At 51.4% G+C, this 24,644-nt stretch overlaps 1 protein-coding gene across 2 annotated transcripts in view; it reads left to right on the plus strand.

Annotated features, from left to right (window-relative positions):
• LOC146784326 (poly(ADP-ribose) glycohydrolase-like) overlaps positions 1 to 24,644 on the plus strand; it is an 868,511-nt gene that overhangs the window by 574,628 nt on the left and 269,239 nt on the right. For both annotated transcript variants that reach the window (XM_085636068.1, XM_085636067.1), the window contains exon 9: positions 15,137 to 15,200. In XM_085636068.1, the coding sequence (XP_085492194.1) occupies positions 15,137 to 15,200 (64 nt within the window). The remainder of the gene's footprint in view (positions 1 to 15,136; positions 15,201 to 24,644) is intronic.

Raw genomic sequence — 24,644 nt, forward strand, 5'->3', positions numbered from 1 at the left:
CCCCTCTTCTCCAGAGGTTCGGCAACTGTTCGTGTCTTCTTCTCCGGAGACGGGACGACGCGTCGTAGCTTTTTCCCCGGCGTCTTCCGAAGACAGCTCTTTGCCTTCCCCGCAGTCTTCCCCGGAGGCGCCTCAGGTTCCCCACTCGTCGGTCAACCTTCCCTCCCGTTGCGAGCTTGGCCTTTCCTTCCTCTGGTTGGGCTGGGAGACGGCCGCCTTAGCCTACAGCCATCGCCCACGGAGGAATTGCTCTCCCCACCGCGTTGCCCTACGGAGGAGAGTGCTAACCTTCGTCCGGGCTGTCTCCACGGCTGCGGGGATTTTGCGCATGGGCGACCCGACTGCCCATTTCCCCGCAGATCATTTGCTGGAGGTTCTCCATCAGGGCTCTGGTGGACGGGAGCTGCTTCTTCCCTTCGAGGCTTAACTCCATAATTCTCTCTTGGGGGCCTGGGGGCATCCTGCCACGGGGGACCCGGTGCCCCAGCCGCTTCTGCACCGCCACCGTCCTGCTCCGCATGATCCTGTCTGCCTTTCCTTCCACCCTTCTACCAGGGGCCCTCTTTTGCAGACTGCCTTTCCCTCCTTGCCATCGGTGTTCTCTCCCCCGTCACGGGAGACCAGATGATTAGATTCCTGGGGGCGTAATATCTTCGCCTCCTCCAGTGCTGACTTGCGGGTGCTTAACACGCTTTGTGTGTTGGTCAGAGGCTCTTCTTGCTTGTGGGATTCGGCGGATTCCCTTCTGTCTACTGCTTCTAAGGAGGGTGCCTGTGCTGATCTGTGGCACCATGTGTTGGATGGCCGGGAGCTGGCAGCGTTTATTCTTCGCTCGGCTCTGGACGTTTCTGAGGTGCTTGGTCGCACCATGGCTTCTTCAGTGCCCTCCGTTGCCATGCTTGGCTTGGGGATAGTGTTTTCCCTGAGAACGTTAGGGAGCGGCTGGTTGACCTTCCCTTCGATGGCGCTCTTTTGTTTCACGCCCCTGCGGATTCTGCCATTCAGAGGTTCCTTGCGGGGCTTCGTTCTCGTCCTCCTCCTCCGTGACCCTGGATGTTGGTCTGTGTTCTGGGAGGTGTTCTCCCGTTGTTTTCTGGGGCCGAGTAATGAGTAGCCCTGGTTGTGTGTTCTGTGTGGTTGGCGTGTCCTCAGGGTCCTTCCGTTGGCCCTTTGGTGCTGTTGGCTGCTGGTCCGGCACTTTTTTGACTTGTGATTTTGGCTGTGGGTAAGCCCGTGTAGGTCCTGAGATTAGGCCTTCTGTGTCTTCTTTATTGGCTGATTGGCAAGCCGTCTGCAGTTTCTCCGGAGATCTTTCGGTTTGTCCTCTGCTGCGGAAATGTTTTCCTAAGAGGTTCTCCTATGTTTCTTGGGACATAACATATCCTATGTGGGGTACTTGTAGCTATTACATAGCTCTGGCATGTGCTGGAGAGGTGTGGTCGCCCATTTTGGGCTCCTTGCTCTCCGTGGCATCACGGTACGTCGCAGGTGCGATTTTCTTGCCGATTGTCTTGAAGCAGCTTGCGTTGCGCCCAGGTCCGTCCTTCTCCTTGTTCGCTACGTCGCTTGACCAGTCTGGCCTGCTGTCTGCGGCATCGTGTTGTGGCGGTTCCGCACTTCTGTCCGGTGTTTGGCTTGGTCCTCTGTCTGGTGTTCCGGAGTGGACTGGCTTTCCTTGGCTTCTGTGTTCTGGTGGACGGCTTGATCCATCCTCCGTCTCTCTCTCTTTCGCTCTCTCTTTCTTTTCTGCCTGGTTCCACTTCTTTCGTGGGTCAGTGTGTGTGGTTATGGACCGGCCCTCCTTTGGGGTGTGTCCTGGCCCTCCCTGGCCTCTGCCATCGGCTGGCGTCTGGCTTGTTCTGGGTGCGCCGTTCCGTGGTGTTGCCTGCTGCTGGCTGCGCATGCCCGTGCAGGCCTGCCTGTTCTAATCCACCGTTGTAGCCTTTGATGTATTCCTTGTGCCCCTGCCTCTGGTTCCACTGGGGCTTTGCGCAACTGTGCCTTTCTTCTTCCGTCTGCGCTTTTGGCGGTGGGGCCGTTCCTGCCTTGTCCGCCGCTTGCAGCTGAGGTGTGTTCAGCTATTTTCTGTCACCGTGTATGCGTTTCTTACGGTGGGCCCTGCCTCCGGTTCTACCTCTTCTCCCTAGGGTTTGAGGTGTTCCTTGTGTTCCTTGAGGCTTTTCGGGCGCTATCTGCCCCTGCGGGGTGTTGGGCGGTTCTCCCTTGGTTGGGCTTTTGATATCCTGGCCTTTCCCTTCTTGTCCCTGTGACATGTCCCCTGCTGGGGCCCTGTGTCTCTCCTGGTGGGGAGGCTCTCTTGCAGGCCCTCCTCCGTTCTGAGTATGGCTAGGGTATCTATTCTACGTTAGGGAATCTGCAGCTAGTAGTCTCTATCAGATGTACAAGTTCTCATCCAGGGGATACTCATCAATAGTCATAATCTATGAATAATCCCCGCCCACGTGCGGGATCCCGGAGCATATAGAAAATACATATATATACATATATATGCATATGTGAAAACATATATACATGCAGCCTAAAATGTTTCAAACATGGCAAAAATGCTGAAATTACATAGGTTTGCATTGTAGTACCCCTAACCCATAAGGAAAAAAGGAAGCACTAAACCAATTGTCACACAACAATGCTTTACTGCCATAAAGCAAACTTGTAATTGCAGGCATTTGCCTGTAGGCTGCAGTAGAGTATCAAGAAAACAAAGAAAACTGACACCTTGCCTTTAAGGCATTAGAGTAGGGGGACAGTGCCTTTAAGACCTGCAGGAGACCCCTTGCTCCCATGATGCACCACAGGTGACAGTTAGGTCAGTTCTTTTTTACGGCTCCTTCTATGAGGATCCTGGAGCTTGAGCTCTTCAGTTTTTTGACTGAAAGTTTTTCTATTCAGATTTTTTCAGAAAATTCGACGTTTTCTGGCTCTTGAAAGCTTATTCTGCTGGTTTCCTTAGTATATTCTTATTTTTTCCAGTCAGAATGCCTGCTTTATTCAGGAAATGCCCTTCCTGTGGCAATAAGATGGCACTGGCAGATCCACACTCTGTGTGTATTGTGTGTCTTCCAACTTCACACAATCCTGACCGGTGCCCCCACTGCCAGAAGTTTTCCAGGCGCACTCTGCGCGATAGAGAGTGCATAAAGCTACATGCCCAGCTGGAGAAGGAAAGAAGCCGTCGTGAAGGCGACCATTCATCCTTAAAGCCATCCTCTTCAACTAGACGACTTCAGAAACGGCGACATACCACCTCTCCTGATCCCAAGAAGACCAAGGTTCCAGGAGATTCGCCGTCGAAGTCACCGTCTAAAAGACCCAGGACTGCTTCTGCGTCAAGAGATCCATCTCGACGTCGAGATTCTCCGCCGCATACAAGTAAGTCGGCGTCGAGGCACAGCACTTCGGGCTCGAAGGCTGTTAATCCGATGAGATCCGGACAGTCTCCGTCGAGGCTTCCGTCGACGTCGAGACACTCTCCGCCGACCTCGAGGGGGTCAGCGGCGAGAGCTGCGACGACGTATATCACGCCGCAAGTGGGTCGATCGACGTCAAGGAGATCAGCCTCATCTCGACGTCATGGAAGATCGACGTCGAAAACACCGGACCGCCGGCGAAGGTCGACGTCAAAGTCGCCAACTCGACGGCGAAGGTCGACGTCGTAGTCACCAGCTCGACGACGAAGGTCGACGTCTAAGTCTCCGCATCGCCGTAGGCGATCGGCGTCGAGACCACTGTCGAGAGCGGAGCGGCATTCCCAGCAATCGGCACCAATGGTGACGCAAACATCATCGACGTCAAGACGTTCGACCTCGAGGGATCGAACTGCAGCGGCCACGGAGGAGATTAGATCTAGATCTTCATCAGGGGATCGATCATCATCTCCAGGTCAACATACCGTACAGATTTCTCCGAATAAATCCCAAAAAAGGCTACAGAGAGGTTTGGACTTTCATCTCGCTGGTTGGAGAATGTGGGTACAGGTGACTGCAGAAGTCCGGGCTCGGGCTATTCTCGCACGTACTCGCCCTCCAGGATTTCTCCGCGTAGAAGCAAGACTCCTCCTGGTAGGCCAAGGTCACCTTCTCCACGCCGGTCACGATCCAGGGATCGTCCTTCTCCTCACAGAAGGCCCAGATCTCCTTCTAAACGCAGATCACGGTCCATGGCTCATCACAGTGACCGTCTCCACAAGAGGCGACGCACCAGATCGCCCACCTGGTCTTCCTCCACAAGGTCCTCGGTCCGGGACTATTCTCTGACCTTTTCCTCCACTCCTCCATCACGAGTGTCTCCTTTTGATTACATCACTACTTTCTCTGAGGTCCTGGGTAGAGGTGCGCAGAAATTGAACATCACATTGCACACCCCTCTGGCTCCCACATCAATTATATTTGATACTTTAGATCACCGTTCAGCGCCCAGACCTTTGCTACCGTTGGTGCCAGGGCTGTTGGAGCCAGCTATGGCCACATTTCTCACTCCTGCTATGGGCTCTGTGCCTTCAAGGATCGCCAAGAAGTATAAGGCTACTGTCGAGGATCCCTTATTCCTAAGAGCAGACCCGCCAGCGGACTCAGTTATTGTGGCGGCTGCCATGAAGTTCCACTCGGCGTCTGTTTCTTTTTCTGTCCCCCCGGAGAAAGACAGTAAGCAAATGGATTCCTATGACAGGAAGATGTGCAACACTTCTGCTTCATACATGAAAGTGGCGAGTGCTTCAGCCCTTCTGGGGCGTTATGATCGTTCACTTTGGGATTCACTCTCCAGATTGGCTGAAAAACTTCCAAGGGAAGACAGACAGGATTTTAACGAGATTCTCCTTGAAGGTGGGCTTGTAGCCAATCAGATCATAAGTGCCGCTGCGGATGCTTCGGACCTCGCCGCACATGGATATTCCCATGGCGTATGCTCTCGACGTTCAGCCTGGCTGAGGCTAACGGGCCTCAAGCCAGATGCTCAAAAGAAAATTCTCAATTTGCCTTTTAACGGTTCGTCCTTATTTGGTGCTCACGCTGATGACCAAATGAACAAAATGAAAGCAGAGATGGACACCGTTAAGGCTGTTGGACTGGAGAAGCGCAAGGAATATCGGAAGCGCTTTCGTCAGGGCGACAAGCGCTCCTTTCATCAGCGTGTTCAATCACCTCAATGGTCCTCTCAGAACCAACAGAGGCCCCAATTCCAACAAAGGGGTCGTGGCAGAGGAAGAGGGAATGCCAAACAGCAACAGTCCTCCACCAAGCAGCCTTCCAAACAGTGAGGTCTTACTTCATCCGCGCCCGTTCGCCACTCCGGTAGGAGGAAGTATCAGTTTTCACCTGGAAGAGTGGGAAGCCATTACAAGAGACAAATGGGTACTGAAAATTGTACAGCATGGCTACTTGCTGAGGTTCAAGTCTCCCCCTCCGCAAGTACCCCCACGGAAGCAGCACCTTCCTCAAATTCAAAATCAGCTTTTACTGGACGAAGTAGATACTCTCCGCTACAAGAACGCCATAGAGTAAGTACCACCCGGGCAAAGAAATCAAGGAGTATACTCCCGCTATTTTCTAGTTAAAAAACGAGGAGTAGTCAAAGAGTACAGACCCATCCTCGACCTGCGTCTGCTCAACGGATTTGTCAAGAAGGAAAAGTTCAGAATGCTAGCCCTGCATCAAATCTTCCCGCACCTTCACCAGGGAGACTGGATGTGTGCCATCGACCTGCAGGACGCCTATTTTCATATTCCGGTCTCAGTGAAACATCGAAAATTCCTCAGGTTTCAGATCTCTCGTCAACACTACCAGTACAGAGTTCTGCCGTTTGGCCTCAAATCCGCTCCACGGACATTCTCCAAGTGTATATCGGTGGTAGCTGCCTTCTTCCACAAGTGGAAGATCTTCGTCTATCCCTATCTAGACGACTGGCTCCTGAAGAGTTCCACTCCTGTTCTACTCCAGAGCCATCTCTCGTTCTGCCTCAATCTACTACAGTCATTGGGATTACAAGTCAACTACAAAAAGTCGGTCCTCAATCCCACCCAGCGGATTCCCTACCTGGGCGCCTCTCTGGACTCCGCAAAGGCAAGCGTGTGTCCTTCGGAGGAAAGGTTATTCTCCATGCTTCAGAAATGCCACACGCTTCTCGACACTGCATTCCCCACAGCCAGGCAAGTGTCGTCACTTCTGGGGTCGATGGCTTCATGCATTTACATTGTGCCGAATGCACGCCTTCACATGCGTCCTCTACAACAAGCGCTAGAGGATCAGTGGTCACAGAGGTCAGGTCGCTGGGAAGATCTGGTCTCTCTTCAACAAGCCGCCAGAGACTCCATCAGATGGTGGATGAAACGCTCCCATCTGCTTCAAGGCATCCCCTTCCATCAGACGCCTCCGACACAGACAGTGGTCACAGATGCCTCTATGCAGGGCTGGGGTGCTCATATGGACCAGCTTCAGATACAAGGTCTCTGGTCCACTACCGAAAGAACTTATCACATAAATTTTTTTGAGCTACAAGGAGTACCGGACATCGATCTTTTCGCAGACGCGGCAAACAAAAAATGCCCCGTCTTCGCCTCCAGGTTTCCCCAACAGGGATCACAGGGGAACGCACTTTTGATCAGCTGGTCGCAGACATTGCTGTACGCTTTTCCTCCTCTCCCTCTCATCCCAGCGGCCATACAGAAATTCTACAGGACCAGAGCAAGGATGATCCTAATAGCTCCGGAGTGGCCCCGCCAGTGGTGGTATCCAGATCTCCTCCAGCTGTCAGAGGTGCCACACCGGAGATTGCCTTGCCTGCCGAATTTACTGACCAAGAACCAGGGGAGAGTGTTCCATCCCAACCTCCCCTCGCTTCGCTTGACGGCATGGCTCCTGAAGTCATCCAGTAGGGACATTTAGATCATCCAGCGGACTGTATGAACATTCTTCGAGAAGCAAAAAGGCTCTCCACTAGGAAGTCTTATGCCTTCAAGTGGAAGAGGTTCTACATTTGGTGTAGAGATAACGCCCTTGATCCAATCCAGGGTCAAGAACAGGTTATTCTCCCCTACTTATTGCACTTGGCAAAGTCTGGTTTAAAGTATACTGCTATCAGAGTCCACTTAGCTGCTATCACAGCTTATAGAAAATCTCCTACCCAGGCCTCATTCTTCCAGATGCCGGTAGTCAAAGATTTCCTAGAAGGGCTTAAAAAAGTATTTCCACCAGTGAGGTCTCCTTCCCCTCCCTGGGAACTCAACATCGTTCTCTCTAAGTTGATGGGAGCTCCTTTCGAACCTATTCATAAGGCATCCTTGCAGCATCTGACCTGGAAGGCTGCCTTCTTAGTAGCCATCACTTCTGCCCGCAGGGTAAGTGAGATTCAGGCCCTGTGCTGCAAGGAACCTTACACGGTTTTCCATGCCAATAGAGTGGTACTACGTACTCATCCGAGCTTCCTGCCCAAGGTGGTCTCGGAGATCCACATTAATCAGGTTATCACGCTGCCCACTTTCTTTCCTCAGCCAACCACTCCCCCGGAGAGAGCTTTACATTCTCTAGACCTCCGGAGGGTATTGAAATTTTAACTTGCTAAAACCCTTTTGCTTAGAAAGTCTGACAGGCTCTTTGTCAACTACGGTCCAACAAATACCGGGCTGGCTGCTTCCAAAAGGTCTATTTCTAGATGGGTTGTGTAGGAGAGTAGGGTCTGCTTTCTATGTTCACCCCACTTTTTGCTTTTGCTTCACTGGTTTTCGACTTAGATGTGGCTGTGGGCCTGCTAATCAGACCCACAGCCCAGCTGTTCTCTCTCTAAATTCTTACTATGTACTTTAGGTACATAACCCAATTGGTAAGGATCACCTTCTAGGGCCCTGTACAGTGTACCTTAGGTACCCAGGGCATAGGTGTACACTAGGCCTACCAGGGGCTGCAGCATGTATTATGCCACCCCTGGCTGGCCTTCCATTATGACACAACTGGCTGATCACTCAGCTGGGGCAAGGTCGTGTAATCACCCCTTGCTTAGGTGTAGTATTCCTATACCTACCTTATATATAGACACATGGGTAACCTATCAGTCACTCCTATGGCAGGCCTTAACAATCCTGAAGGCAGAGTGCTTGGTAACATGTGAGATGGTGCTCTAGCATGAGCTGAGCCTGTCTGCAGCTTTCGGAACCATGTCCTTATAGCTGTTCTATGATATCGCCTACCATATACTCTTAAAGTGCCTTATAATCCTCGCGGTTATGGTAACTATGGTTTGGCTTTATCAAAACATGTCGTGTAAGGTGTCTAACACTTTGGAATACTACCCCCACACCATTTCTGGCGATGAGGATAGTATTTCTCCCTTCTAGAGGGAGAAGACATGTTGAAGACCTACTACCCGGTTAAAGTTAACCAGAGCCCCAGCATCACAAAATGGATGCTGCTGCCACAGACACGAGTCTGACCTCCTGCTGCCGGGAGTCCTTCCAGCGAGGGAGGCTTGGACAATAGGTTTCCTGCCTTGGGAGGTGCTAGCACCACCCTAGACAGGCCTTAGTGTATTGGGGCAGGGAGGGATGAATGAAATGAGACACTGCCTGGGGCACACAAGGTGTCCCATGCATAGTCCGGTTCAAACCGGTGTTGGGGCACTCCAGCCCCAGTCCTGGCGCAAAACTGGACAAAGGGAAGGGGGTGTAACCACCCCCCTCCCTGGTCCCACCCATAGGAGGGACCTAGCAGGTAACCCAGCCCCCCAGATTAGTATAAGAATGGGAGCTGAGTCCCTAGGACTTTGGATTATCCTGATAACTGAAACTTGAACAGAAACTCTGGACCTTCGACATTCGACTACGGAAGAAGACTGAAGAATCTCCCATGTGGCCAAGGAGTGGCCACCCTGTGCAAACAGGCACCATCAAGCGACCTGCCGTTTGCTTTGCTCAACGTTCTACGACCAGCGCCTTGACTTCCAGACTTCTCCGACCCTGATCCACATCCACAGCAAAGCTGAGATCCGTAGAGGCGACGAGAGACGTGGGACCGGCTACCTGGGAAAATTGGCTACTTGCTTCCAGCGCAGCTTCTGAGGCATCCTCGAAGTTGTGCTCTGGGGATTGAGAAGCCCCAACCACGAACACCATCTGCACCGAAGATCAGCCCTCCACACTCCACGAGTTCTGCGTGGGGCCCTTCTGCATTTTCTTGCTTGACGCGTCTGTCCGGTTGCTTGCCCGTTGGCTAGTACCCTCTGTGAAGACGAACCTTTGACTTTCCACCACTGGTTTGGCTCCTCCAGACTGGCCCTTGCTTCCCTGTAAAAGAGAAGCACCTCAGGCCTTCCTGGTCTGCAACAGAAGCGAATCCTTCATTCTGCGTGGGTTGCGCTTGCCAAGGCTTGTTGTGTCCAAACTCGACATCGACGCCACCGACAGCAAGAGCCCTCGTGGGACAGCTCGCCTCCTGGTTCTGGTCGTCCTCGACGTCTCCTGGTACCCGTGGCTGCTGCGACAAGCTTCACCTCTTCACCTGCATCTTCACGACATCGCCTGTTTCCTTCCTGGGTCCTTCCCGGCTCCTGGCTGGTGACCTAGACTCTGTTCCCTCTGCTTGCAGGTATCCTCCTTCTTGATTCCATCCTTGGAATCCACCGGACACTCTTCACTGACGGCCTGTCAGCATCTTTTCTTCAGGAGTCGATGACGAAACCCGACGCAAGTTCACACCTATGCATCCGCAGCCCGTGGGCTAGGTAACTTGAGAACTCTGGTGCTCACAAGGGTATTGACTATCCAAGTGTCTAGTTTCCAAGTCTCTAACTCCTAGTATCTTCCGAAGTGTCTTAAAACTCTTAATTTCTAAACATTACTATTTCTATCGACTTTAACGTATTACGCGTGAGTGTTTCCACTGTGCACCTGAATCCCGTGGGCCTCCCACTGCCAAGCAACTGATAGGATAGTGTAGCCCCAGCGATTCCCTAGGCCTAACCTGTGTTTGTGACAGTGGTTCTTATACCACTTACTTAGTATATAGTTTGCGTGGCCCCTAGGGCCTAACTGTATTACTTACCTGTGTGACTTATGTATGCTTAAATAAGACTGTGTTGTACTTACCTCGAATCTCATAAAGAGTGCTGAGGGTATTTTGACTAGAATAAATACATTCCATTTTTATAATATATCTGTTGTGGTGTCCTTTCGTTTAATATTCAAGGGGTTGCAAATGGTATAACAGCTGGCTTCACATGCCATACAGAGTTTAGCCTAAGACTGCTCCAGTCCATGCTACCACTAGGATAGCTGGTCTATAAGGTTGACTTTACAACCAATCACCATAAGGGTTGTTTGGACTGATACAAGGTGTACACTAGAACTAGTGACATCATATATCAGGCCAACTTCTCACAGATTGTTTCCTGCATAGCCTTGTCTTATCATCTATCTCACAAGGTTATGCAGGTTAGACCAAGAGCACACTCTACTAGAGGGAAAGCTTCTACTGTAGCTCTCCTTCTCAACGTTCCCATTTCTGAAACTTGCAAAGCGGCTACATGGTGCTCTATACATACCTTTACACGCCATTATTGCCTAGATTCAGGCCGACGCCCAGATGGGGCAGGCCTCTTTGAGGAATTTGTTTGCATAACTGCTATGCGAATGTGATGTTAATGCATGTTCTAGATGCTTTATTGCTCGTCCGCGAGATTTTGGGTATGGGCTTGCTACTCTATTCATAGATTATGACTATTGATGAGTATCACCTGGATGAGAAGGATTAGTTACTTACTTGTAATCCTAGTTCTCATCCAGGGGTATACTCATCAAAGTCATAAGCGACCCACCCACCTCCCCGGACGAGCATAATCCTCAAGTTATTGTTTATTGATTGCAGATCTACTCAGGTGCGTGTACACCATCAAAAAGATCTGACCAAACTGTCACCTGTGCTACATCATGGGAGCAAGGGGTCTCCTGCAGGTCTTGAAGGCACGGTCCCCCTACTCTAATGCCTTAAAGGCAAGGTGTCAGTTTTCTTTGTTTTCTTGATACTCTACTGTAACCTACAGGCAAATGCCTGCAATTACAAGTTTGCTTTATGGCAATAAAGCATTGTTGTGTGACAATTTGTTTAGTGCTTCCTTTTTTCCTTATGGGTTAGGGGTACCACAATGCAAACCTATGTAATTTCAGCATTTTTGCCATGTTTGAAACATTTTAGGCTGCATGTATATGTTTTCACATATGCATATATATGTATATATATGTATTCTCTATATGCTCCGGGATCCCGCACGTGGGCAGGGATTATTCATAGATTATGACTTTGATGAGTATACCCCTGGATGAGAACTAGGATTACAGGTAAGTAACTAATCCTTACTTACCTTCAGTAACGATGTATCTGGTAGAGACGATTCTAGCCGCAGATTCCTTCAAGACCCGCCCTTCCTCCCCGTTCTGCGAGGACCCTCTGCTTGGGTTTCTACAGTCGCCTCCCTCTGGGTGGCTTGTCTTCTGTGGGTGTCCTGTTCATCTTCTTCCAGTCAGGCATCCCTCCAGCTAGTTTCTCTCCAGTGTAAGGGCCTACTTTTGCTCTTTTCCCTCTGTTGTTAGAGTTTCGGATCCCTTGCGGTCTTCTTCATTGGGGATTCTTTTGCCTGTCCTTTGGCCTCCTACTCCTTTCAGGGGTTATGGCCATCCTTGGCAGTGTAGTCTGGGGATGGATTGCTGTTGCTCCTCTGCTCTGGGCTTGTGGCCCTTCACTCTGTGGTTGTGGTTGCAAACCCTCTCTCTTTCTGTCACGGCGCTTTCACATGCTTGTGCCTCCAGGATGGCTCTCACCTTGGCTTGCACACTGGTTCCACGGAGTGGTGCTTTGCGCTTTTCTTGCTATGGCTTCGCTGCTCTGGCCTTATGGTGCTTTAGTGCCAACTGGTGCTATCACCTTGGCTTGCACAGTTGTTCCTCAGAGTGGTGCTCTGCTCTTTTCCTGCTCTGGCTTGCTGTTATAGACGTCTGGTGCCTTGATGCCAACTGGTGCTGTTCCCCACCTTTTGTTTCTCTGGTTTGTTTCGCACACTGTTCCCGCGCTCTCCTCAGTTTTGTCGCGATGGCTCTGCGTTGTGGCGCGGAAAAGTTATCCGAAGCAAACTGACGTCATCACGCCGGGGTGGGGCTTATGTGACCTCGCTGATGTTGGGGCGGAGTCGCGTGGTTACCCCCCGCTCCCCCCCCCCCGCCTTCCCCCTGACGCGCAGAGATGCTGGGCAAGAAAGTTTTCCGGTTCCAGTCTCACGCCTGGGGATAATTCTATGTTAAGGAATCTGCGGCTAGAATCGTCTCTACAAGATACATCGTTACCAAAGGTAAGTAACTTGTACGTTGAGGCAATGGGTTCAGACAATGTTGGCTAGGGGTGTCGTGTAGGTGTTAAAAAGGGTGGGGCTGAGGGATGAATCTTGAGGGATGCTGCAGATGGTGCTGTTGGGTTCCGAAGTGAAGGTGCATTCTCTGGGTTTGTCCTGTAAAGAAGAGTGCGATCCATTCGAGGGTGTCTCCCTGGATCTCGATGTGGTGGAGTCTCTTGATGAGTGTGTAGTGGGATATGGTATCAAACGCTGCTGAAGGGTCAAGGAGGATCAGGGCCACTGTTTCCCCCCGGTCCAGGAGGGTTTTGATGTTGTTGGTGGCAGCTTTCAGGGTGGTCTCGGTGCTGTGGTTGGGGTAGAAACCAGATTGGGAGGTCTTCAGCAGGTTGTCCCACTCCAGGTGTTCGGTGAGTTGGCGGTTGATTGCCTTCTCAAGGTCTTTCTTGGGGAAGGCGAGCTGAGAGATGGCTGGTACTTCTTTAGTTCACTGGAGTCGGTGGAGGGTTTCTTGAGGAGGGGCCTCACCTCTGCGTGTTTCCATTCCTCTGGGAAGGTTGCCGTGGTGATGGATGTGTTGAGAATGGAGGTTAGCTCACTGCTGATTTCCTTGCTCCCGAGGTTGAAGAAGTGGCGGTGGCACGGGTCCATGGGTACTCCAAGGCTGAATGGAGTTCATGATGGCTATGGTGCTTTGAGTGGTGAGCTGTTCCCATGCGGTGAGTGGATGGTTGTGAGTGGCATCAGTTGGTGTGAGGAGGTTGTAGATTTCGGTGGGTTGGGGTTCGAAGTTACTTTAGATGGTGGATATCTTATTGTGGAAGTAGTCTGCTAGGGTGTCGCAGAGTTCCTGGAAAGGGGGGATTGTGTTCTCTGTGGCTTACGGGCAGGAGAAGTCTCTGATGATGCTGAAGAGTTCCTTGCTGTGGTTAGAGCTTGCTTTTAATGCGGTCTGCCAGGGCGCCTCTTTCAGTGTCTTTTAGAGGTTGGTGGTATTTTCTGAGGGCTGACTTAAAGGGGACTCGATCTGTGGGATGTCTGCTTGTGCGCCTTCTTCTTTCCAGCCATTTGCAGTTGCTTTTCGATGTCCTGAGTTCTAGTGTATACCAGCTGGCTTGTTTAGTGGATCTGCTGGTTTTGGCTGGCTTTATGGGGGTGATTCTGTTGGCGCAGTTGGTGATCCAGGTGGAAAAAGTCTGGACTGCCTTTTCATGGTTCGTTGCAGTCTGGCTGGGTGGAGTGGAGGGTTTCTGTCGATTGGGTCTTTGTTACTTGGGTCCAGCTGCAGTGGCAAGATGTGGAAGGTCTGGTGGTGGTGCATGGGGATCCTGCGATGGTGACATGGACGATGGCATGGTCGCTCCTAGTGAGTTTACTGACATGACTATACTTGGTTCTGTCGCTGGCAAAGACGATCGGTTCAAGCCTGTGTCCTGCTCTGTGTGTGGGGTTGGTGACCAGTTGAGTGAGGCCGATGTTGCTCATGCTTTCCAGGAGGTTGGCGGAGTTTGTGTCTTTGGAGTCGTCGAGGTGGAAGTTGAGGTCACAGAGAAAGATGTAGTGCTTGGAGTCAATGGCGAGTGGGGCAATACATTTTGGGATGTTGCTGCAGAAACCAGGGCGTTTTCCTCGGGATTTGTAGGCGAGGGTGCCCCTGATGTGGTTTTATTATCGGTTTGCAGTTGGAAGTTGAGGTGTTCCATGATTGGTGTGGTGTAATCTTCGGTGGTGCAACAGATGGTTTGTTTGTGGATTATGGCAATGCCTCCTCTGTGTTTGTTGGTGTGGTCTTGTTGTATCATCTTGTAGCCGTTGGGCATCGCTGTTGTGACGTCAGGGGTGGAGGAGGGCTTGAGCCATGTTTCTGTGATGAAGATAACTTTGGGGGTGGGGTTGGTGATGGAGGCAGTGGAGTAGTTCCGGGGAGGTCATTGTCGGTGAGGTGGGTGTGGCGAGGGTTTCAGTGAGGGCGGGTGGTCCTGAGTTGAAGGCAAAGAGGCACTGGCAGTAGCTAAAACGTCCTACCGTTGATTGAGGAGATGCATTGCTGCAGTTTTTGTTGCAGCGTCTGGGGTCCAGGGCTCAGAGCTCTGTGGCGCAGTATTTGTGGGTGACAGGAGGGCCAGGGTGTCTGGTGCTGGGCACGGTCAAGGCACCTACGGGTGCAGACAGGCTTTTCTTTAGTGCTGTGACCACCATTAAGTAGGTCCTTGGAGATGGGAGGGTTGCTGGGAGGCAGTGGGTGGGGCCGGCGGGAGGGAGACTGCGGGAAGCAAGTGTGTGGCTTTGGAACACAAATAGCAGCAAATAAACCAAAAAGTGTTAAACAAAGTCACAGTACAGGCATACCATTACTACAAAATGCAATAAGGAAACACAAGCAAAAGACAAAAAAACAGAAAAGGAAAACATTTACTGGCAAAACACTCGAGGCAGCAAGGGGAGCAGACACAAGGACCTGCTCTGGGGTTCCTGGTTGAGTCACAGACATACTTTTGTACACGCCAGTATAGCCTTTTAACCCGCAAAGGTTTTAAACAGATACATCAGCAATATAACACAAATATGGCATATAACAAAACAATAAAATACAATGTATTGCAAAATCAGTGGTACAAGTAAGTAATTTGGTAATATTGTGACCCTTGCAGCACCATGTTTTGAGTGCGTACATTCCATTTCCCTGTGTAAACACATAAAAAAAAAAAATTGTATACATTAAAAGTATTCATTTATAACTAAAAAAAAAATGTCTTCCCTGTCTCCTGATTGGTCTGATATATTTTGGTTTTAGTGCGCACAGGGCTGGTGACATTCGAGAGACGGAAGCTGCCTTATGAACCCAAAAAATGGAGCAAGTAAGTGAGAGGTCTTTCACAGCTCTTTCACAGCATAACATGTTCACCACCTCTTTCACTATGCTTGTGTTTCCTCCATTTACTTCTACTATGCATCATTAACATTGGTAGTCCTCTTGTACCTCTTGCTTCTATCACCGCTCCTATGATTCCTCCTGTGTCTCTTCCAGTTTTAGTATCTCCATTTCATTTAATACAGTCTGTCTTTCAGTGCTCCTGCTGTGTCCGGTGTCGCTCAGTCCTATTTTACCAACCTGTTGCGCTATCTGCTTTCCAAACTCTGTCCCCTGTTATTGTTCCCTACCCCATCTCCAACCCATTTTATTTTAACCATAAATGTCTGCTGCCCTGCCTGTTCTAGTACTCTCTCCACCTCATATTTGGGTACTTTTAGCATTTACATGTCCCATTCAGGAGCAATTAAGTATGTCCTCTTCAACACTCTCCATCCATTCTTCCATTTGTCTTTACTGGAATACCCCAAGTTACGCCATGCTACATCACATCACACCACAACACACATAACCTGGCACATCTCCCTAGGCAGACAGCCACAAATACACACACACACACACTCTCCTAGACAGTTGCATAAACACACATGACCTAGAACATTCTGTCATCGGCAAACATGCAAGACCAAAGATAACTTCCTTCACTTGAATGACCTATCAAATACCACACACTGCTCTTAACGCAAATTAGTTTTCTGCCCCTACCCCACTTATGGATCTTAACTTTATTTTGGGCAGATGTTCATTGATTTGAATGGACAAGCTGTGCCTTCTTGCTCTGTTAGTGTGTCTGGTTAGGCATGTTTTTTTCCTCCTGTGAGCTTAATGATGTAGAAGGTAACTAGGGGTGCTTTGCAAATTGTGTGGTTCTTCATCGGAGCAAAGCTCCAATAAGGAGTATCGCACAGAAGTGAGGGAGGGCGGTTTCAGTTCCCTCATCCTAGGCAATCAGATTGTTGCATTGTGGCATGTTTATTTCCGAAAATAATCATCAGGAAACGAACAAATCTGAAAGAACATGTTAGTTATAGATTCCTTGCCTTAGAATTACCCCCAGGCATCAGACTGGATCCGGATAGTTTTTCGTCAGCAGTACTTCTGCGCGTTGGAAGGTGGCGTTGGTCGGCTCCGCGTATGTCTTTGGCATTGTGTCGCCGGGATGACATCGCGATAGCTACTTAGACGCTGCCCCCGCGCACTGACGTCAGTTCTTTCTTTTTCCGCGCCAGCCAGCGCAGATCCGGGAAGAGCAGTACCTTCAGTCAATTTTTTTTACTGAACTTTTTGAGCAACTTTTTGTCAACGTCTTTTGAGTCTGACTCCTGGTGCACGTAGGGATGCCCGGCTTCAAGGCTTGCAGATCCTGTTCCCGACTTATGTCGGTTACAGATCCGCAGCACTTGCACCTCTTTTGCCTGGAGCGCGACCACGACCCCAAGTCGTGCTCCGACTGCTGGTCCATGGCGCCGAAGGTTTTGCAGGAGCGGTCCCGAAATCTTCTTGAGCGTCGGCAGTCGGCTCCGTGTGGTTCGAGGTCCCGGTCGAGAGGGAGGTCGAGGAAGTGGTCGCGGGCCATCACCATTTGTCCAAGTCATTGAAGTCTTCGCACTCGGGGTCAGGTAAGCCGAAACATAAGAAGTCGAAGAAGCATCGTAGCTCTTCGACTTCTTATCGTCGTTCGTCTGACCCGACGAGGGATTTCTTTCAGCAAGATTCAAACCATACACTACTGCAATAACTCGAAGATCTAGTGCTGCAAGCTTGCTCAAAGTGCCTGGCTTCAAATTAACAACTAGAGGTGGGAAATCAGCCACGGTTTTGGGAGCAAAGGCCTGGAATTGCATGCCAAAGGAACTCAGAGTAATTGAAGAGGAGGGGCAGTTTAGAAAGGCTTTAAAGACATGGATCTTTGGAACACCTGATGCCTGCTGCCTGGACCTAATTTAGGTCCCAATCTACACAACTGATCCTTGTCATTTACAGCGCCAGGAGACTCCGTTAGGAGTGACAGACGCGCTATATAAGCTTCACTTTTCATCTCATTTCATGCGGCAGTGCCCCTCCCGGGGCTCCATGTGCGGAGCCTGACGATCCGACTCAGAGTTTCCTTCCCTTCCCAGGACCCGGAGCGACTCCCACCCAGCTTCGTACGCTCTACGAGGCGATGCATGCCATCTTTGGACAGCCCGAACCCGCCGGCGCGCCTTCGGGCCTGGTGGACTCGGTTGGGGGGGCTAGGCCTTCTCCGCCGACGGCTCCGGCCCCGGAGCCGCAATATCCCCTTGAATCCAGGCCTGTATCCGGATCGGCGCCGGTTGACCTTATTACACCTCCACCGGTGCCCCTTCCTCCGGCACCACTACCACATTCGACGCTTATTCTTTTTATTATAAAACAAAAGAACAACTCAACAAAAACTTACAAGAAGCAATCGTCAGGAAGGATACAGTACGGAAAATAAAAGTCGCAGTGACGTGATCAAAAATAAATAAAGGAAACAATAGCAGTGACATATAGGCAGATCGCAGTCCGCGCCTTCTAAAGGGATTCTCCATCTGCATTATAGGGAGCACCACCTGCAAAGGGGTTACATAGAAATCCTCTGTACTCATTCCATGGGCCCCACACTCTTGTCCATCTGCCCGGGCAGCCCCTCCCCTCATACACCACCCTCTCAGCCTGCATGCACCAGTCCATATCCGCTGCCCATTCCGTTCTACGGGGCACGGCAGCCCCCTTCCACGTCCTCGCAATGTTCCACTTTGCTACCATACAACCCAAAGAGACCCACACTTGCTCGGTGCGAGTCAGATGTGTGGCATCCCAGATATTTAAGAGACATACCCTTGGGGTGGAGTCTATTGGTTTCTGGCATATTTGGGACATAAGGGACACAATCTCAATCCAATAGTGCTGGTGGACCCGGCAGTCCCACCATTGATGCATAAAAGTACCCACCCCACCACAGTCACGGGGACAAACTGGGGAGGGCAAAAATACCATCTTGACCAGTGCTGTGGAAGTATAAGCTCTGTGTAGCAATTTTAGTTGGATAAGTTTAAACCGAGACCTAATAGCCACCTCCTTGGGCGAAGCCAGGGCCTTTCTCCAGTCCTCATCCGGAATGTCCCCCAGGTCAGCCACCCATTTCATACGGATTTTATCCAACGGTTCCGTAAGATTATTAATTATCTTGCGATACGTTAAAGAAATCGCCTTATCTGTCAGGTAATCGTCTAGGATCCTATCTTCTAAAGGGGATGAGGCCGGGAGATCCGAGCCCTTAGGAATGGCCTTGGTGAGTGCACTGCGTACTTTTAGATCACAAAAGGTTTACCCCTCGTGGAGCTGGTATGTGGCCTGTAGCTCTGCGAATGGGACCACTGCGCCCTCTCCCCATACATCTCTGACTTCAGAAAGGCCAATCAGATCCCATTTATCAAACCCGGCGCGAGTGGACAACACCCCAAAGTGGCAGGATTCTAGCAGTGGGGTTACTCGTGTCATTTTACCTTTCCATCCCAATGCGGTTGTGGCTGCTTGCCAGATAGAAACAGTAGTAGAGGTGGGTGTAAACGATGGTGCATGCCCTGGCCCGCCATAAAGTGCCCTCAGATAGTTACCCCCTGTCATGTTAAATCGGTCCATTCTATAAGCTGGGTCCGTAATGAGGTGGTGCGCCCAGTGATTAAGGACCATCAATTGAGAGGCCCAGTAATAAATTTTAAGCGCGGGAAGCGCGATACCTTCATCATACCAACTACGTTGGAGTTTGTCTAATTCGATCCGGGGAGTGCCGCCATTCCATAACAGGGAACGGACCTCAGAGTCAATTGTGGAGAAGTATTGTGGCGGGTCTGGGTTGGGTGTGTTTTGTAAGGCATACAAAAAGCGGGGGAGTGCCATCATTTTAAAAAGGGCAGCCCGTCCTAGTTAGGTGAGAGGCAATCCCTTCCAGTGCTGCACATCCGCACGAAGGCGATGTAGTGGCGGGAGGAGATTCTTCATGTAAAAGGAATCCTGATCTTTTGTAACGTAGACACCCAAATATCGGAAGCCCTCCGTGACCACACCGGCCGTACAATCTCGTGGGAGCCGTGGAGGAGCCCCACTAAGGACGTATATCAAGGACTTGTCGGGGGGCGCTAGAGGGCGCACGGCAAGATGGCCGCACTGCTGTGAGGCTCTGCCCGACCGAGCCACTATCCGCCTAATATCTGCTGCATTCTTTTATCCTCTCACCTGCTGGCGGACGAGGGAACACCCTCTTGCTTGCTGAGCCTGCCCATGTAACTTGTGGTCCTGCGGGTTCTCCCTGGCTGGCTGCAGAGTCGGAGCGCGCTTCACCCCTGAGGAGACACTCTTCCTGCCGTTGCCGGAGACCGAGACACCACGACGACCGCCGAGTACGTGGATGTGTGGCCTGCCCTGGTCGCGTCCCTGGGAGCTATCTGGTGGTGGAGTGCGGGCCCGGCGGAGTGCGGTGGCGGGCGGCGGTGCCGGGAGGATGACCTGGCGGCGGACTCTGGTGGCTGTGGTGCCCCCCTGGTGACATCCCGGTGCTCCCGTTGGCGCTAGTGGCGGTGAGTGGGGTTGGGGCTCGGCGGCGGCCTGGGCGGCCGAGGTGGGGCCGGGCCTCGCGCTGGGTCGCGCCCTGCGAGCCGCGGCTGGCGCTGGCCTTGCTGTGTAGTGCGGGCCAGGGTGTGTTGTCCATCGGGGGGGGGCCGCCCGGGGTCTGCTGCCACCGGATCACTGCGGCCTGTGAGGAGCACCTGTGGGAGCCGCGCTCGCACTGAGGCCTCGCTCTTGGCAGGGCGCGCTGCGGGGTTGTAGGCCGTGAATCCCCAGCCTGGATTTGGTGGCTGCCGCCTTGGGACATGTGTGGAGCACCTGTGGGGGCCGCGTGTGCACTGTGGCCTCACTCTTTGCAGGGTGCGCTGCTGGTTCGTAGGCCGTGCATCCCCGGCCTGGATTTGGCGGACACTGGGTTGTAATTGGGAGTTGCTGGCTGCGGGGCCTATCGGTGGCCATCCCTTCCTGCATTGTCGGCTTTGTGTTTGAACTGACTGTTTTGGCTGGCACGCATCTGGGACTTTGTGGCCGTAACGGGAGGGTGCCATCCTATACTGCCTGCGACCTGATATTTATTCGCCCTGTGCTCTTCCTGTTCTCCTGGTCCTAATAGCCCTGCGCCGTAGTGTGACTGCTGCCTCTGACTGTATCCCACGCAGGCACTAGGCTGTACTTCGCTATACACTAGTTGAGGTGGTTTACACGCATAATGGGGTGCAATGACAAATCTCAGCAGCGCCTTACGTTTGAGCCGGGTAAGGCCCCCAAAACCCCACAAAAAGACGTTTCTGACTCTGAGGCTGAGGCTCAGGCATAGGGCCCTCCCACGCTCCAATCCACGCTGCTGGCTATGCAGCGCACTTTGCAGTCTATTGAGGGCACGATGGCAGCGGTGAACCATCGTTTAGACCACATGTCCTCTCAACTTGAGACGCAGAGTGCACGCGTGGGGGAGGTAGAGTTTCAGCGACGGAAGACGGCCTGGGTACTGTCACTGACAAAACGTAAAATATGGAGAAAGTTTTGGCTCTTATTCAAGCAAAGAATGAGGACTTGGAGGCGCGGTCCCGGCGCAATAACCTCCGCATTACGGGACTGCCGGAGTCGACCAACGTGGGTAAGATGGAGACTTATGTAGAGCGCCTCATCTCGGACATTTTTGGTACGGAGCACTTGTCTAGCTTGTTCATAGTGGAGCGTGCTCATCGCTCCTTGGCAGCTCGGCCGGTACCGGGGGCACCTCCTCGCCCTGTCATAGCTCGAGTTTTACAGGGACCGGGACACTATATTGCGACTGGCCAGGGAGAAAGGTTCTATTGTGCATCAAGGTAACACATTGGCCTTTTTTCCGGATTTTACAGTTGCCGTTCAAGCAGCTAGGCGTGAGTTTGCCACTGTGAAACAGCTTTTGCGCAATGAAGGGGTCCCGTACGCCATGTTATATCCGGCCCGGCTCCGTATCGGCGCTGCTGCTGACGGCAAGATTTTTTCCTCTCCGAAGGCTGCAATGGACCACGTAAAGCGCCTGCAACGGAGGAAGCGAGATTCCGCGGCGGCCCTGGAGGGTGATGAGTAGAGTAGGCGCTATGGTCCAGGATGGGAGTTCTGTGGTACTCTGGATTTTTTGCCCAGTGTCTAGCACTGCTATGATTTTCTTGTCAATTTGATTAGATGACTATTATCTTCCTGCATGTATGTTCTTTTTGGTGCACTGTTTTCCTCATCAGGATTGCCCATACCTGTTTAGCTCCGCAGCTTCATCAACCCTTGATGGCTTTGCAACACTAGTACGGGTTGTTAGCAGTGCGAGCCCATTCTATTGATTCTACCCCTATTGGACTGCCTTCTAAGCTCCCTTAAATCGCTGTGCCTACTCTTCCTGGCCTTACATGGGTCACTCCAACTGCAGCCCTGGCATGGTGTTTGACTATTATATATTGTCTGCATTGTTCTATGTTATTTGAACTCGGTTGACTGCTACTTTGTAGGGGGTTTGTGTCTCAGTGCTCCCCACATATGGGTGTGCCCCAACTCTGTTTTATTGTTCCGGGGTGGTTGGGGAAGTTGGGTCGGGTATTGGGATGGCTTTGGCATGATTGGGTTGTTTAAGTGGGTGGGGGGTTGGGTGTATTTGGGGTGGGGGAGGCAGGATGTTTTTGGTGCTTCTTTGGACATACAGCATGTAAACTTGTTATCCTTCACTGCATGGTCTTATTCAGATTCAATCTTTCATTTAGGTCCCTAGTTAATCTGCCCTTTAGCAATGAGTCATGATCTTAAATTCTTAACTTGGAATGTTCGAGGACTCAACTCGCCCAAAAAGATTAGGATGCTGTTTGCATACCTGGATAGAGTAGGGGTGCATGTTGCCCTCCTGCAGGAAACCCATTTGACCAAAGAATCGGCTGCTAGACTCGGTATGCGCTGGGCGAGTGTGAAGGTGTCGTCCTCTTATTCATCCTATGCCAGGGGGGTGTTACTCCTAGCGAAGAAGGGGTGCCCTTTACAGTACTCGGTACCGACGCGGATGATAGTGGCCGGATTGTGATTATTCATGGCTGTCTGTGCGGCGAGAGTGTGTTGCTGGTGAATACCTACGGGCCTAATGTAGATGACCCCTCGTTTTATTCTGATGTATGGCGCCGCGTGTCCCTGTTTTCACACTCGGCAATCATATGGGGAGGGGATTTCAATCTGTGTTTAGACGTCACTATGGATAGGCATGGCAGTAATGAGACCCAGTCCAAGCGTGCTGCGGACATGTTATTGGGATTGATAGATGCGGGCCACTTACACGATATATGGCGCCAACGTCATCCCCCGAATCGGGAGAGCACCTTTGCTTCTGCGGTGCATGGCTCTTGGTCCCGTATAGATTTCTGGCTCGTCTCGGAAGTGGTCTGTACTTGGACGGTGCGGGTGTCGCATGAGGCTCGCACCTTATCTGATCACTCCCTGGTGCTCCTTGTGCTACAACTACCGGCGTACCGGTCGTTACCTTTTGCGTGGCGGCTTCAGCCCTCTGAGCTGAAGGACCCGATATTCAAACAAACTATAGCAGATGCGATTAGGAATTATTTTAAGGAAAATGAAGGAACGGTGGATAGTGCGGGAGTGCTTTGGGAAGCATTTAAAGTCACAGTAAGGGGTGCTTGCATTGGGGCACAGTCTGGGGTTCTGAGGGATATCCGGCGTAGAATTAAGAAATTGGCATCTGACATCTCCCAATTGGAACGGGATTTCGAGCTGACTCCTAGCACTGCTAAATTAGCCGCACTGCGAGAACTGGTTGCGGAGCATAATGCGACTGTAGACACTGAGTTGCTGCATTGCTCCCGGCGTAGAATTGCTAGATACTATGGCGAGGGCGGTCGCCCTAGCCGCTCTCTTGCTCAAAACCTTGCTGCGCCACGGAGTCAGGATACTATCACCGAACTGCTTGATAGTTGTGGCGAACCACATTATTCGACCAAGGAACTCTGTGAAATAGTGCTACAGTTTTACACAGACTTATATGCTGCTAGGGAATCTCCATCTACTGAGGAGATGCATGACTATTTAGACGATATTGCTCTGGGGTGGCTTTCGGACACTCATCGGGAGTATCTGGTGCAGCCGTTCGACTAGGAGGATGTTAAGGAGGCTATTATGTCTCTGCCAACTTGCAAGGCGGCGGGTCCAGATGGTCTGCCGTGCGAATTTTATAAAGCATATGCGTCGGATCTGGCTCCTTGGCTCCTGGAGGTGTTTGCTGAGGCCTATGAAACAGGGACTCTCCCGCCTTCGCTTCGGGAGGCCCTACTTGTTACGTTACTAAAAACAGATAAACCTCCTAATCAGTGTGAGTCGTACCGTCCACTCTCAATGATTAACATCGATACGAAGATCCTAGCGAAAATGATTGCCACTCGGCTGCAGCCCTTGATACCTCTATTGGTGCTGCCGGACCAATCGGGGTTTGTCGCGGAGCGTTCTACGACGCATAATTTACGAACGCTGTTCGCCATACTGCATTATTTTGAGCCTGATTTTCAGGCTGTTGCTGTGCTACTAGACGCAGCAAAAGCCTTCGACTCCTTGTACTGGTCTTATTTGTTTACGGTACTTAGTAGGATGGATTTTCCCCCTTTTTTTGTGCAGTGGCTTAAAGTTCTCTACAGTGCGCCGGTCGCTCGTGTTCGAGTCAACGGCTGGGTGTCGTCCTTGTTCCCCATCGAGAGAGGCACGCGACAGGGCTGCCCTCTATCGCCCATGCTCTTTTCACTGGCCCAGGAGCCATTGGCATGTAAGTTACGCCAGAGGCACTCGGATGCGGCCTTGCGATTCCGGCAGCGACCACTGATTGTCTCCCTATATGCGGATGACATGCTACTATATGTCCGGGAGCCCTCTGTGCATCTATCTCCGCTACTCCCGGAGTATGTCCGATTTGAGAGGTTTTCGGGTCTTGGGATCAACTGGTCCAAATCGTTGGTCTTCCCTCTCACGGAGCTGACTTCAGAAGTGCCGCTTGACTTTCCATTGTCCTGGACATCAGACCCAGTGAAATACCTGGGTGTGTGGATCCACAGAGATCCTGCAGTCGTGATTGCTGAGAATTATGGTCGCACGGTCATGCGCATCTCGGAACAAGCTGCGCGATGGTCGCACTTACCCCTCTCATTGGCAGACAGGATAGCGGTTATAAAAATGGTCTTTTTGCCCAAACTGCTATATCTCTTCGTCGACATACCCATTAAATTAAATGTCGAGCTGTTCCGCACTCTCCAGTCTGCCTTGCTGACCTTTGTGTGGGGAGGAAAGCAGCCCCGGTGCAGGTGGGATCTACTTGTGCAACCTTTTGATCGCGGGGGTTTTG

The sequence above is a fragment of the Triturus cristatus genome, chromosome 11, assembly GCF_964204655.1.
Source record: "Triturus cristatus chromosome 11, aTriCri1.1, whole genome shotgun sequence".
NCBI classification, from domain to species: Eukaryota; Metazoa; Chordata; class Amphibia; order Caudata; family Salamandridae; genus Triturus; species Triturus cristatus.